The sequence below is a fragment of the Pleurodeles waltl genome, chromosome 10, assembly GCF_031143425.1.
Source record: "Pleurodeles waltl isolate 20211129_DDA chromosome 10, aPleWal1.hap1.20221129, whole genome shotgun sequence".
Lineage (NCBI taxonomy): Eukaryota > Metazoa > Chordata > Amphibia > Caudata > Salamandridae > Pleurodeles > Pleurodeles waltl.
Genome location: NC_090449.1, coordinates 667562758 through 667577417, shown reverse-complemented (window position 1 = coordinate 667577417; position 14660 = coordinate 667562758). Strand labels below are relative to the sequence as shown.

The window sequence follows — 14660 nt, the reverse complement described above, 5'->3', positions numbered from 1 at the left end:
GTGAAGAAGATGAGCCCCAATCTACAAGCAATATTGCAGACCCCAGTGTTCGTTGTGTGGAGGAAGATTGAAGCCCTGGTACGAGGAAAGGTACTGAGATCCGTCTGTTTTACTTAAACTTGGGAGGAGTTGGAACACTTGTGGCTCAGCAAATCAGTTTCAATGCAGTGTAAAAGGTGTAAAACCACAGCTGGCCTAACCATGCAGCGGAAGCACCCTTGCATCAGTATTCCATTGTTGTTGGCCACCTGGACCTTCGAGGAGTGGCACCCATGGTTCTTGTTGTCCAGGACTGCATCTTTGTTGTGAGTTGCTTCATTTGCTCACAGGTAGGTCCAGTGCAGAATCTCTCATACGAGTAGAGAAGAGACATTAACTGTTTGCATTGCCATAGCAAAAGGTGTATCGTTGCAGAAGCCACCCATTTCCAGAAAATACGTTTTCCTCGAAAACACCATAGAAGATCCTTTGCAAAAACCGAGAAAATCATTGCAAGATCCTGCTATTCAAACTGGGAACCTCTGCCTGAACGTGGTACGTGTAGCCATTTCAGGAAGAGTTGTCAATAGTTAAGATTTCCTTGCTCTGGTAAGGCCTACCTTTGTGATATCTGTCACAATGAAGCTCAGGACCACAAGATGGAGCTGGCCACCAGAATGATCTGTGGCTATTGTGCAAAGGAGCACCCATACAGCAATAGGAAGCCATGCATTTCTTGTGCGACTATGATGACCAGAGGAACCCAATTGAGTCAAATGTCCAGGAAGGACAAACAGAAATATGCAAAAACATCCAAGACAATACCATGCAGATCTGCCAACCTGCAGAAGAAATGGTGATGAACTCAACCGTTAAATGTGTGTTAAGAGAAAGGAAAAGAAAAAAAGAGCTGCTAGGGTGAACCATTAATAAATGGCAGTATTTGCCTGTCTTTGGGAGTTCACAGCACAACTATAATATAAGGATTTTAATTTAGAAAAGGTTTAACAGAGATGGTAATAATCACTGTAATAAGGGTTCCTGAAAAGTGATTCTGACAAAGTGTTTATTAAAAGTGATACTAGTGAGAATTTACTACAACTTTCCGTGGCAATTGCATATTCAGACTAGGGTTTGTTCTTTCATGCAGGGGCCTAATTATCCAAGATAACATGTTGTTATCCTCTTACCACAATACCGAAAAGTGAGGTGGGATAAATGCAATAAGAAAAAAATTAAACAGCTTTGACTGTTTAACTGAGATCCTCTCTGTCTTGAAAGTAATATTAAGGAACTAACCACGTACTCCAGCAGTATTACCTGGGATGGTTTAAGAACAGTTTGCTGAATGTTACTATGGAAGATCATTCCTTATTAAAGCCTTCACATTTCATCATATTCCATGACAGACTATGCATGCTTTGATTAATCCAATCCATGCAGTCTATCCGACACATAGAATCCTGAATATCAACGGCCCACTTTGTTTCTAGTCACACATTTACAAACTGCACCACAGGTTCCTACTCTGTCATGGTGAAGGGAGAAAAACTAAAAAAAAAAAAAAACCTCAGGGGTGGTAGTTGTTGCCCCTTCTTACTATCCATGTAACAACCACCCTATTATGTGAAGTACATAAAATACACATGTACATAGAATACACAGACTATACAGGAAGAGGCTGTGTACAGCTGAATCCGGTGACCAAGTCAGCTGAACATTAGTGAAAGGGAAGCGGGCATGCTAGAATACCCCAGGCACTTCAAACATTTCCATAGTGCACATCTGTTCATTTGTGTTTTCTCTGGTTCCCCAGATTGGGAAAGCTATTTCAGTAAACAATTAAAGATGCACCCACCATTATTTGAGTGTGATGCCTGAGTGTTTGTTTCATAGAATCTCCCTGATACAGGATGAGCTATCGCCATTCAAACACCCAGGAAAAGAAATCAACAGATCATTCAACAGACACATATCACCTTCATTGTGCCGCTCAAGTGTGACTCTAGTGACCGCTTTTCTCTCCAAAGTGAAATTTACAATCAAGATTTCCACTAGTTTGCAGGGCACATACACTCTTCCTGTATTTTCCAGAGAGCCCTGGTGAGCACATGAACAAATTAATGGAACACAACTTGGTCTGGTGAGCCAGTGACGAAAGTAGACCTCCTACAACCTCATGGGCCCACCAAGATTCTGGTGCCATTTCAATCTCAGAGGAGTTATGATAGATTTCACAGTTGTGCAAGAGCTGTTGTTGCTTGCAACCCCTAGACAATGCAGTCCGTAGCTGTTAGAAATGGGGTCTCTAGTTGGCAGTCAGTTTACACCCTATCCAAGGAGGCACCCACACTCTAGTCAGGGTAAGGGAGATACACAACTCAGATAACCCAAGCTCATTTCCTTGGTAGCTTGGCACAAGCAGTTAGGCTTATCTCAGAGGCTATGTGTAAAGTATTTGCACAAACACATACAGTAACACAGTGAAAACACCACAAAAGGACTCCACACCAGTTTAGAAAAATACCCAATAGTTATCTAGATCAAACAAGACCAAAATGACAAAAATCCAACATACACAAGTAAAGATATCAAATTTTAAAGTAAAAAACAAGTCTTAATCCTTAAGAATCAATGGATGCGTTGTTTTAGCACAAAGTACCTGGAATGCGTAAAAAAAAAAGCCACATGGGTAAGGGTGTGTCAGAAAAGCAAGCAATGCGTCAATTCCTTACTCACACTCGCAAGTGAAGCCATGTGTCGATTCTTTCTCCGTTGGGTAAGCCATGCCCGATTCTTTGCTTACAGGAAAGGGATGCATTGATTTTTGGACAAGCAGCCTTAGGTCCGTGAGGTGATATTGATGATGCATGGAAAATTCGGACACACTGCAATGATGAATCTGCGCTGTGCTAGCCATGCAACGATTTCACCTGTTCTGCATCGGATGTCTCAGCTGCGGTACAGGCACTACATCAATTTTCTGCCGCTTGGATACGGTGTGTGGATTTTCATTCAGGATCTGCCAGCTTTTCGTTCCGGGGCCCAGCGACTGTATGTGGCACCACTTGGCAAGTCAGAGGTCTCGGCAAGAGAGCCCAGGTGCTGGCAGGTGAAGCCCTTGATGTCCCTGGGACTTCTTAATAGGAGGCAAGCTCAGTCCAAGCCCTTGGAAAATCTTCACAAGCAGGATACACAGCAAAGTCCAGTTTTTGTCCTCTCTGAGGCAGAAGCAGCAACTGCAAGCCAACATAGCACAGCACACACAGCAAAGGGGCAGTACTCCTCCACACAGCTCTTCAGCTCTTCTCCTTGGCAGAGGTTCCTCTTGAACCAGAAGTGTTCTAAAAGTCTTGAGTGTTGGGTCCAATACTTAAACTCATTTCTGTCTCTGAAGTAGGCAAACTTCAAACAAAAGTCTTTGTAGTGTACAAGATCCAGCCTCTTCCTTGCCCTGCCCCAGTCACACTCTAGGGGGTTGGAGACTGAAGTGTGAGGGGACAGACACAGCCCTTTCAAGTGCAGGTGACAGCTCTTCCCTCCCACTCTAGGCCAGGAAGACTCATCAGGATATGCAGGTCATACCTCAGCTCCCTTTGTATTACTGTCTAGAGTGAATTCACAAAAAGCCCAAATGTCAGTCTGACCCAGACATGGATTTATCAGCCAAGCAGAGGCAAAGGGGGATTAAACAAGAAAATGCCCACTTTCTAAAAGTGGCATTTTCAAACTGATAATCTTCAAAACAACTTTACCAAAAGATGTATTTTTAACTTGTCAGTTCAGAGACCCCAAACTCCACATCTCAATCTGCTCCCAATGGAATACTACACTTAAAAGGTATTTGAAGGCAATCCCCATGTTATGGAGAGATAGGCCTTGCATAAATGAAAATCGAATTTGGCAGTATTTCACTACCAGAACATGAAAAACACACCAGTACAGGTCCTACCTTTTAAATAAACTGCACACTGCCCATGGGGATAGCTAGTACCGACCTTAGGGGTGACGTACATGTAGAAAAAGAGAAGGTTTGGGCCTGGCAAGTGGGTACATCAGCCAGATGACTTGGAGGTGCAAAACTGCACCCACAGACACTGAGGTGGCAGGTCTTAGACATGTTTACAGCAGGGATATGGAATTCCTATACCCCAACAACCAGGGAATATTGTTTGGGGTCAAGGACAACACGCTTTCAGATTTATTTTGTCCTCGGGACAAGTATGCCCAACCCCTCTGCAGCACAAACCCTTTAGCTGCCAATTTACAGTACCAATTTATTGAGCAGGGAATGGGAATTGTCTGCAGTTGAGGTAATATTTGTCTCCATATGTTAATGATGGTCAAACTTGTATTTATGGTTCATTAAGGGAAAGCTTTTATTATTAGAGTAAGCGCTCTAAATAAATGTTGTAAGCACGGACTGCACTACTGACAGTGGTTCCAGTAAAAAAAAAAAACACGTGTACACACGTTTGCAAAGTTCAATATGAGGCTACGTATAACGCTCCCAGCATGCTCTCTGATTAAATGCAAATATTTGCAGAAGTTTGAAAGCAAAATAGATGATTCTTTGCTTTCAAAATAAAATGTTGACAAAAGTATGCAACTAGGAAAAAAACGTTTTTCTAATCTACTGTAAAATTTTAGGTACTATTTTTTTGAAGCATCATTTAGTAAAATGTGTTGATGTATGCTAGTATTTCCAAAAAATATCCATAATGGAAAGTCAGTGAAACCAGATTCAACAAGATACATGAAAATAAACAAGCACTGGCAAAGCCAATAGATCTGACTTTTGTGGTCAATCTTTGGTTTTGACATGAATATTGTAAAACGTTATTGTTGTGGGAGTTGTTGGGCCCTCACTATTGTAACAAACATTGGCAAAAAGAAAAAATATGCTTTGGTCTCAAAAAGCATGCATTGCCATACTAGTTCCTGGCACTGAACATAACTACTTTGTATGCCTATATACTCCTTGTGAAAGGGCAGACTGAAGCCACTCACAGTGAAGCCAGCCGCTATTTGGTTAGAGAGAGAGATAGAATTTTAATAAAAACAAAAGGTCTTTGTTAAACGTCAGACCTAACTAGGGGCCAAATTCTTAAAGAAAGTCACAAATGTGCACCCAAGATATTTGTCCTTGCATAAGTGCAGATTCACATATTTCAGGAATTCACTGAATTTATAGGAACAGACCAGGAAATCGCACATAGGCCATAGCGAGGACATGCCTCCTCCTAGTAATTAGATTGGAAGGGCATGTTCCATAAGACACATTCTGGATGGCACCATTGATGTCAGACAGTGAGATAAAATTGGAATATAGGGTTTTACCTCTGTTCCCCCGGATCTGTATTAGCCACTTGCTGCATCACCTCATGATGATATAAACAAGTGTGCAATGACCCGGGTGTCTGCTTCTGAACGGCTTGCCTGCCTGACTATGAAGCATTGCTGGAACCGGTTCTTGATCTGTGAAGGAAGTTTTTTTTAACAGAACCCACCAGGATAATTTCTGAAGTAAATACAAGCCCAAAAGAATAGCTCTTTGATCCCCTTTACTCATCCATAATACAAGTACACTGTGGTGATGCTAGCGATTTGTATCTGAGGGTTAATTGAGAAGGCACTACTATCAAAGGGAATATTATGCGCTCCCCTTCACTTAGCACCTGGTTCAGGTATCTGCCCTGTCACTGACATATTATTTTGAGCAGTGATCTCAGAGGGATACAGTCAGAAGCATTAATAAGTTATTTCTTAGTGCACAGCCAGACTTTGATAGAAGACCTCAGCGACAACCGTACAGTATGTTTTATTGCGACTCAACAAGATTACAGAAATAGAAGGAAAACAGTACAACTACCAAAGAAAAACATTCTAAAGTTCTGCTGTCATACATCTCTGAGAGTCAGCAAGTTCAGGGTCAGCAGTAAGGGGGAATAAGCAGCCTATTTTTCACAGTAAGCATCAGCAAAGACAGTTATCAAGTTGCAATCACATGTACATGCTTTGTCAAGACAATCATGAAAAAGAGCCACAAAGAAGCACCTGAGTGTTACCTTGTGTCTCAAGCTATCTTGACCTTTCTGTCCTTACTATCGGGTTCCTGTGAGGAAGATGGCCTGGGATACTTTCGGCTAGTTATTATAATAAGGTGCTTTTCAGGTGTCATCTTTACTGTGATCCTCAGAAGTATGAATGTGCCATATATCAACATCTAATTAAAGTGCCTTATGATGGTTGATTTAATAACAGATCTAAGGATTTAAGCAAATTCAGGGTATATTCAAAGACATTTTGCTGCTTTTATGAAATAAAATGTTTACGATGATAGACTTTAGAAACCAAACAAATATGTTATGCAAAACTCCTTTACTAAGTACTGGATACATCCATTTGGTTATAAAGAATTCAATAAATAAGAGTAACCGTAAAAAAAAAAGAAAAAATCAGTAAGCATATAGCTGGTGGCAAATAAAATGCAGCTTTTTCTTGAACCTATGTTGTGATAACGGATCCATTGTCTGCATTTCACACCACCTTCAGTTTCACCTATTCAAAGGTTTAGAGTAATTTACAAAACTAGAAATAGACTAGACAGACAAAAAATGCACAAAAAGGTGAAAAAGATCAGTGACAAGAATATTTCAATAAACTTAGCAAGGGAACCCAGTCACACAAAGAGATAACCTGGTTTTCAAAAAAAAAGAATTTAAAACCCCTTTAATAATTTCATGCTAAGAATAATTTACAACTTTGTATGTAAACAAAATCAGACTGACTAACTTGAAACAATTTTATTTCTAAGTAAAACAGTGTATATTGATCTCAAAGGATGACTAAACGAAGCAGAAATATTAAAGCAGAAATATTTCAACTTTAATTGTTTAAAGACGGCGACTGCTAATACGTACTCCTTAAATAATCATGGCACACATTAATTAAAAACTTGGTAAACATTTACTATTGCTTTTTATTTATATTCCGTACAGCTCTGGATACTTAGCTTGTCACTTCTATTTCCCTTCAGTCTGTATTTAGTACTGACCTGTTTGGTGTTTGTTTTGCCAAAGCTCCTGATGTACATATCATACTCATTTACTGGTGACAGATCGAGTAGGGAGAAGGTAATTGAGAAGTCCAAGTCAATTAGCCGAAGAAGTTCTGTACTGCGTTTCCTTATTAAAACAAAAATAGAGGCTCAAATGTATTATGTAAAGAAAACAACTCAGATTTCAGTTCAATAGATATGAAAACAACCAAAGGCCAAAAGGCTCATCCACGTTAGGAAATATAAGCAGGAGTGGAACTTGAACAGAAGAAAACGGTACTTGCCCTCGGCAACAATGGTTCTGATGATTGCTTGTCTTCCTCACAGATTCGACTACCAGCTTAACGTGATTTACTTTTGAATGGCACTAAATGTGTCATCACGCAGGCAGGGAAATCCATTATGCAAATGGTGGGCACTGCGTTGGCAGTGCAACAGGAAAGTTTGGATGTGTTGTGGAAAATGTGTTATGCCATATCTCAGGAGCATACTGGGCAAAGGCCTCAAGAGGAAGATATAAGAATCGTCTGCCTCTTCACTGAGGGACAGACTCTCAAATAGTGACAGAGGTTACAAAGTACTGGCCACTCTACTGAAGGGTCTAACCAGTCCCCCTAAAGAGTGTTCTTGTGGAATTCTTTAATGATTTGCCTATACACAGGATCCAAGGTAAATAGCACCCCACATCACTGGCATCTGTGATTGTGCATTGACCTGTAAATCTAATCAGTACTGCGTCTGCACTTCTTACCTCGACCTGCAACAACCAGGAGTTGATCCGGTGAAATAAGTATGGAGTATCACGTTAGAGGAAATAGGCACAGATATGATGGTGCCTCTGGTAGTAGTAGGTGGGATGCTCAGGAGGGTTCCCAGTGAAAAGGCCATGGCACACATTAGTTATCTATGTGTCAGTTACTCGTTTCCCAGGAATAAACCATCCTCATCAGCTAGCCGCAGGCCCTACTGTGGTGGCCCTGGACCAGATGAAGAGTGCCCAGAGGCCATCTAGGATTGATTACCATCAACTGAGGATCATGCTGCCATGTCGTGGACTCTCCGGCAAAGATACCCTAGTGAGTTTAGCTGGCTCCAACAGACCCAGAGCACAGTACATATGTCAATGTTAGAGCACCCAACAGCATATACAGTGCATCTTGTGCGAACATGCTTAACTGTATTTTCTTTGATCATTGTTGCTTTGTTGTGACACAATATCACAACCATGTCTTCTTCAAGGAGTAGCCACTGTTGCTTGCTTGAAATGAAAAGTGTATAACCAAGAACTGGTGACGTAACTCTATAGTTATTGTGCCATCTAAGGCACAATAACTATAGAATACAGTAGAATACAGTTCTTGGACCCATTCATTGTATTTGTTCCTGTACTGGAGTGTAACATTTATGTGTCTTGCAATAACCAAGGGGGTATTCAAAGTATGCAGTGAAGGTGAAGCATAGTTGTGAGTAACATCCCAGCTGTATGTTGAAGTTTATAAATGGTCGCCTATACTACTTTTGGATATCAAGGTATGTGTAACTGTTGGCCAGTATGGCATGGGTAAGCACAGTTGTAGACATTCATGTGTGCTTGTCTACCTGTTGTGGTATTCAGGAAAGGTTCAGTGAAGTGCCACATGGGATTGAGTGCATCATTCATGCCTTACCACAGTGCATTGAATAGAGACGGTTCTGATAGGCTTAAGATGTCTACAGATTGATCTTTGTACACTTTATTTTAAATGCTCAATGGAAGTATTTGCTTTCCGGTGTAGGCGTGGTTTTGCAAAAGTATTTATCTGTAAAGACAGAAATAGAACTTAAGGGTTCAATACTAGCCTGGCGGGTAGCCCCCACACAGCAGAGTCTATGGTTACTCCTTCCCTGGCAGAGGACAGCCAGCACTAGTCTGACACTGCCAGCGAGGCTGTTGCAGTAAAGAAAGAAGTTTGCGGAGAAGGGGTCATGTTTTTGGCTCCTCTTTTCAAACTTGTTTTTTTCAGGAAAAAAACACAAAGCAGGTGCTTAATTATAAAGATAATACAAAAAGTAAAATAATAAAAATGGCCCAGATACGCTGAAAGTTTTTTCCCAGCATATGGTGCGTCGCTTGTATTGTCTCTTTCAGGAGACGACCAAGCTTTACCCAGCGGTCCTTAACATGATTTAGAACTCTGGAATGTTGACAGCTCTAATGAAGACAATGAAGTGTGTCGGGGCTTATATAATGGTTGGTACAAGCCCGGAGCTCCAACATCCCGATGTTTGTCTTCATTGTTCACCCTTTTTAATTTAGAAGATTATACTTTAAGTGGGTGGAATGTTCTAATAGCCTCCTAGCCCTCCTACCTCAGGCCTTACCAGTTATTAAAGGCCCTCTGTCTCGGTTTAGTCCCTTGCCTGTAGACCGTGCCTATAACTAGTGTTGAGGGCCTTTAACGACCGGAATAGCCCTCGGCAGTAGGCTATAAGGCTATAATATGCACGTGAAAAGGCTTGCCCTGAATATAGTGCCCCTTCCAACAAACATTTTCCGGCCACCAGGGCCGGTTCTAGGACTTTCGGGGCCCTGGGTAGAAAGGGGAAACGTGAGGCCCCTCTAAATTGCATTGAACGTGAAAACATAGGAAATTACATCGCAGAAAGTGACATCAATTGAGTATTTTTGAAGCGACTTTGCAAGAAGCGACTTTCATAAATATTAACACTAGTAAAATGTGCACATACTTTTTCAATTTCTATTAAGTCGAAATACATTACATTAGTCACACTGGATGGAAAGGTTTGCCCTAAGCCTTCCAAAACGTATGTCTTTAATCAGAAGTTAACAGTTTGTTTCCAACTGAGTGCATTAGGTATGTATGCATGCAAAATAAATATAACATAAACCTAGCCAAAAGGCTGCGAAGCGACGAGCAGGGTCAAAGACACAGTCAACATGTGATAGGAGTAGATGGTTTGTGGACTGTCAGTGCATTTGCTTGTTTATTATCTTTTTAGCACTTCTTCTTCTTCTTCTGTCTGAAGGTGTCCTGCTGCTGGTGTGTGATAGCCCAATGGTAGTAGCACTATTTATTTCCAAGCAGGCAGACGTGACAGTCATGTGTATCTGGTATTTCTACAGTGCAATCCTAACCAAGAGGCAGACTATGGCTAGGCCTCTAGAATTGCATCTGGTCAGCATTTTACTGTCACGGCCAGTATTTACATGTCTAAACTAGAGCAACAGAGCAAGAATCTCAACAGACTTTCTTGGGATATAGCAATATACAATAAAAATCCTTGCCTCAGCAAGAAAAGAAAATATCTCAAATTGGAAGTGGGTAAAACATAAAGACAAATGGTGTGAAGGAGAGGCCAGCAAATGGGGCAGAGGCCTTCTTGGAGGGCTTCAATTGATTTCAGGAGGGGGTGCACTGGCCAAGAGAAACATTTATTATGCTGCAAGGTAATAGAGACGAACATCATGCTCATTAAAACAGTTCTTTTAGTGAAAGCAAATAGTGGCAGTGAGCCATTCTAAAATGGGCAATCCATTTATTTAGCCATTTCACATGTGGACTGGGGACATTAACGCCCGTTTGCAGACAGGAATGCAAATGGAAAAATGTATTACTTGAACTGCAGAGGTAACCAAAGGAAAACCTAGGCTCCACTTCCCTGGGCTTCACAGTGCTTGACAAGGACGGCAAAGTCCAAGGGAAAAGGGCCCCTACAGGTTCATTATCAATGGTCACGGACTGCAAAGCCAGGGCATGGCCCCTCCCCGAGTCTCGAAGCACTTGACCATGACTGTGAGGCCCCAGGGAGGAAGAGCCTTTCCCACTATGGTCCAGGACTGTGGGACCTTTCCTCCCCAGACATCAAAGCATTAGACAACAGCTGGGAGTCCTTGATGACAAAATCAATCCCTCACTTCAATAAGTGAAGAACAAGCGTCACCCTCACCCACCTATCCCTATGCTCCCTCCCAGTATGGAAGCCAACTTTCCATTATTACATAGCAGGACACTTACAGTGTTTGTGGTTTTACCAAGAAGAAGGTTATATGGAGGTTACCAAAAATCACAGTCTTTCTATGGGGATTTTCACCCCATTGCACCATGTCCTAAATTACACCACTATTCTGTTTAACATATTAAGCTTGAGGTATGCCGGGAAAGTTATGTGTCTTGAAACAAGCAGTCCTGTGTTGTAATCTTAGTTCTACTTCTTGACCAAATTGTTTGATCTTGGGAAAATCATTTTCTCCTAGAGATGTTTCTTCTTTCTGCCATTATCTCATGGGCTGACTGGCCATTATCTTAAATGAAAGATTTAAGCGTGGGTGTGGTTCGTTCAGGGTTGTTTTACTCTCAGTTTTTACATTCCTTCTTTTAGCACTGCATAAAAACAAACATTTTAATAAAGTGGCCAGTGTAGGTCACTTCCTGTGGAACAAGTCCTCCTTTCCAGCAACCATGTTAGCAAATGCTGACCTCTTCACACCTTTGACACTGAGCACCAGCTGTTGCTCCAAGAGTTAGTGTTGGGGCATCCCTCTGGGCTGTGCTGCTCCAGTCATCCTAGCTAAGCTGTGTGTTTTACATCCCTAGTTCATTAGCCTGCTAGCCTGCATCACTCCCTTGGCAAGCAACAAAAGTTGGACATTTTCCATCCTTTGGGAACTTGCTGCAGAAGACATGGCAAACATCTAACATGGAGAACAATCCTTCACTCTGCGACCCTAGTTTCATAGGCTTCAGAGTACTGGACCATGACTGTGAGGGCCAGATGAGAGGAGCAGTAGTGTAGTAATGGAGCCATAGGCCCTGGTGAAACAACGTAAATGGACCCCTCTCTCTTTTCCCATCTCCTAAACAACATAAAATACATCCATAATCTGAGTGAATTGGCCCCATAACGCCCCTGGCTCTAGTGTCATTGCACCTGCGGCGCTAATGATAGCTACGCCCCTGCGAGAAGCCTCATCCCTGTGGCTTGTAGCCGTGGTGCTCTTGTGCATGGCCTTCCGCCTACCTTTAGGGCTCGCAACAGAGGGTCATGGCTTTCAGACCCAGAAAAAGGGAGCCTGTGGCGTTACCAATGGTGCACTGAACCCTGGTACTAGCAAGGTAAATTGTTCCTCAACACTACCCTCTGTTCACTGACTAGATGGTAAAATACACCTATAATCCCACATGGACATGGTCACACTGCACTTGCTACACTATTGATAGCTATGCCCTTCAGAGGGGCATCTTCCCCTGGGGACTGAAACCATGAACCAGTGCTGCATGAACCAGTGCTGCACGAACCAGGGCAGTAGGCTCCATCCCTTGGGCCTCTCACCACTGGACTATAGCTTTAAGGACTAGCTAGGGGAGATGGGCCTTTCCTGGGCTTCGCAGCTCTGGATTATGGTTGTGCAGTCCATGGGAGAAGAGACCAGTGACATTGTAATGTAACCATGGGCCATAATTCAAATAAATTATTCCACACTGTAAAACCCAGCCCTAATTTGGTTGCATTGGGTTCCTAACATCCACTGCACCTGCTGCACTACTGATAGCTACACCTCTGCAAGAGGTTCCCCAATGGTCTCAAAGCCATGGTCCAGCGCTGCTAAGCCTCACAACTCTGGAGCATGGCTGTGTGCCCATAAAAGAGAAGCAAGAAGCACAGGAATGGTGCCATGGGTCCTGGTGCAAAGTAAAAGAATCCCTTCCCCCTTGTCCAATGGCTGCAGAGTACAATAAAGCCTTAATTTCAGAACATGGACATAAATACCCTTGAGCCCAGTGCCGTTACACCTGCTACTCTACTGATGACTATGCACCTGACATGGACCCGTGCACAGGTCGGTGGTACAGAGCTTTGAGACAATTTCTATTGGGACCAAAGGACGAGGCCACGAGAGCTCACCCTCACTCTCACTCTCTCTTCTGGGCCCCTCAATTATGGTGTAGCGCTGAGAGAATAAGGGGAGGGAGCCCAAAGGGTGCATCGAAATGAACCACAGCTAAAAGGCTCAGGGGCCCTCCGCAAAGCTTGCAATGCTACACAATGGTATGAGGCGTGGGGTACAGGCCTCCACTCCACTAGGCCTTGAAACCATGGTTGAGGTCTGCAAGAACCAGGGGAGGGTATTCAAAAGTGGGGAGGCCTATTCTATGGCCCTCTCAACAAAGGTGTAGCACTGCAAGCCTAGGGGATGGGTGTTCTCTCTCCTGTTCCACTCAACCGTGATTCAGATCTGCGAGGCACAGGGGAGTGTGGTCCCATTGCATCGACCTCACAGCTATGGTCTAGTGCTGCAAGGCCCAGAGGATGTGGCCCATTATCTGTGCTTCAAGGTGCAGGGGAGGAGAGACCGGTTCAGTGGGTCTCGCAGCTGTGGCCCCAGCCATCATTGCGAGGGCCAAGTAGGGTGGTCAATTTTCCATTATCACCTCTCACAGGACAGTTTGTAACTTCGATGACACACTGCGCATGCAGAGACATCAGAAGACGTTTGTTGGGAAGCAGAGGAAACAATAAGTTGCTGAGCGGATTTATGGGGTTTTGGTACAAATCCTCCCGTCTAAAGCAGGCCATGTTAAAAGATAACTCAGTTGGAGACTGAGTTTATTGAGGGTGATTACTCTTCTTGGTATATTTGTGTTCTGATCCCTTTACCACCTCCTGGAGTATGTCGTAACTGCTAGCTATTGCAAATTTTGAAACTAAATCTTGTAAGGACAAATTGTGTCTTGGGTTATGACACTGGTATTTGCTCAAAAAAAGAGAGCATATATTCGGAGCAAAAACAGACAAAGTCATAGTCTAGAGTATAGCATGTCGCTTTTGAGAAAACAATTTGGAAAAGTTCCAACCTTCCCATTAAATTAGAATGTTTATATTTTTTATTTGCGAGTTAAATATTGATTCATCTCTCTGAAATAAAACATTTTGAAACCTGACATTTAAATAAAATGTTGATCTTTATGTATTTTTTGTTTGTTAATTTGCTAATAAATTTCCTAAATTGTGTATATGTTTGATGTATTCTTGTTTCTGCAGTTTTGTGCATTGTTTGGTGGATCAAATTAGAGAAATTGCACACTACATATTCGCCTGGCGATAAAGGTGACAGAATCTCCCTCTGTCTCCTCACCAGGGGAATGAAAGACTTGAATTACTGGAGAAATGCAGTCACCTGTTTGTGTGGATAGTTTCGTCCATGAGAAATCTGATGGTTTGGATATGAGCAGAATATGGTGAAAACCCCAAACAGTCCTCACAGTCTACTGATGTCATTAAAAACTTTGGCTCTGGTGGAGAAAATGAAAAACTGAACATGAGAGTTACTGGTCAGACTCCCAATCCAAATCTTTCTGAAACCCGTAGCAATGTACAAAGATCATTCCCCAGGTTCACATACGGGGAAATATGAAACTGTGTGACAACACAGGACAACAAACTGAGGTGAGCCAGAGGAACCACCAGGATGATTGATATCATCATGTCCAAAGTCCTGTGGAATCACCATAGTGGCAAACCATGCCTGCAAGGGTTGGGCTTGGCTTCCCAGCACCTCTAGTGATAAGTACCCATAGCACGAGCACAAGCATGAGATGGTACGGTAAAAAGATTTTAAGAG

General features: G+C 42.6%; 1 protein-coding gene and 1 pseudogene across 2 annotated transcripts in view; one reads left to right on the top strand and one right to left on the bottom strand.

Moving 5' to 3' along the window:
- The window catches only part of DYNC2I1 (dynein 2 intermediate chain 1), a 436420-nt gene that overhangs the window by 255473 nt on the left and 166287 nt on the right, over nt 1–14660 (bottom strand). For both annotated transcript variants that reach the window (XM_069211167.1, XM_069211168.1), the window contains one exon: nt 7037–7166. In XM_069211167.1, coding sequence (XP_069067268.1) covers nt 7037–7166 — 130 coding nt within the window. The remainder of the gene's footprint in view (nt 1–7036; nt 7167–14660) is intronic.
- LOC138261078 (uncharacterized) lies at nt 84–839 on the top strand (annotated as a pseudogene).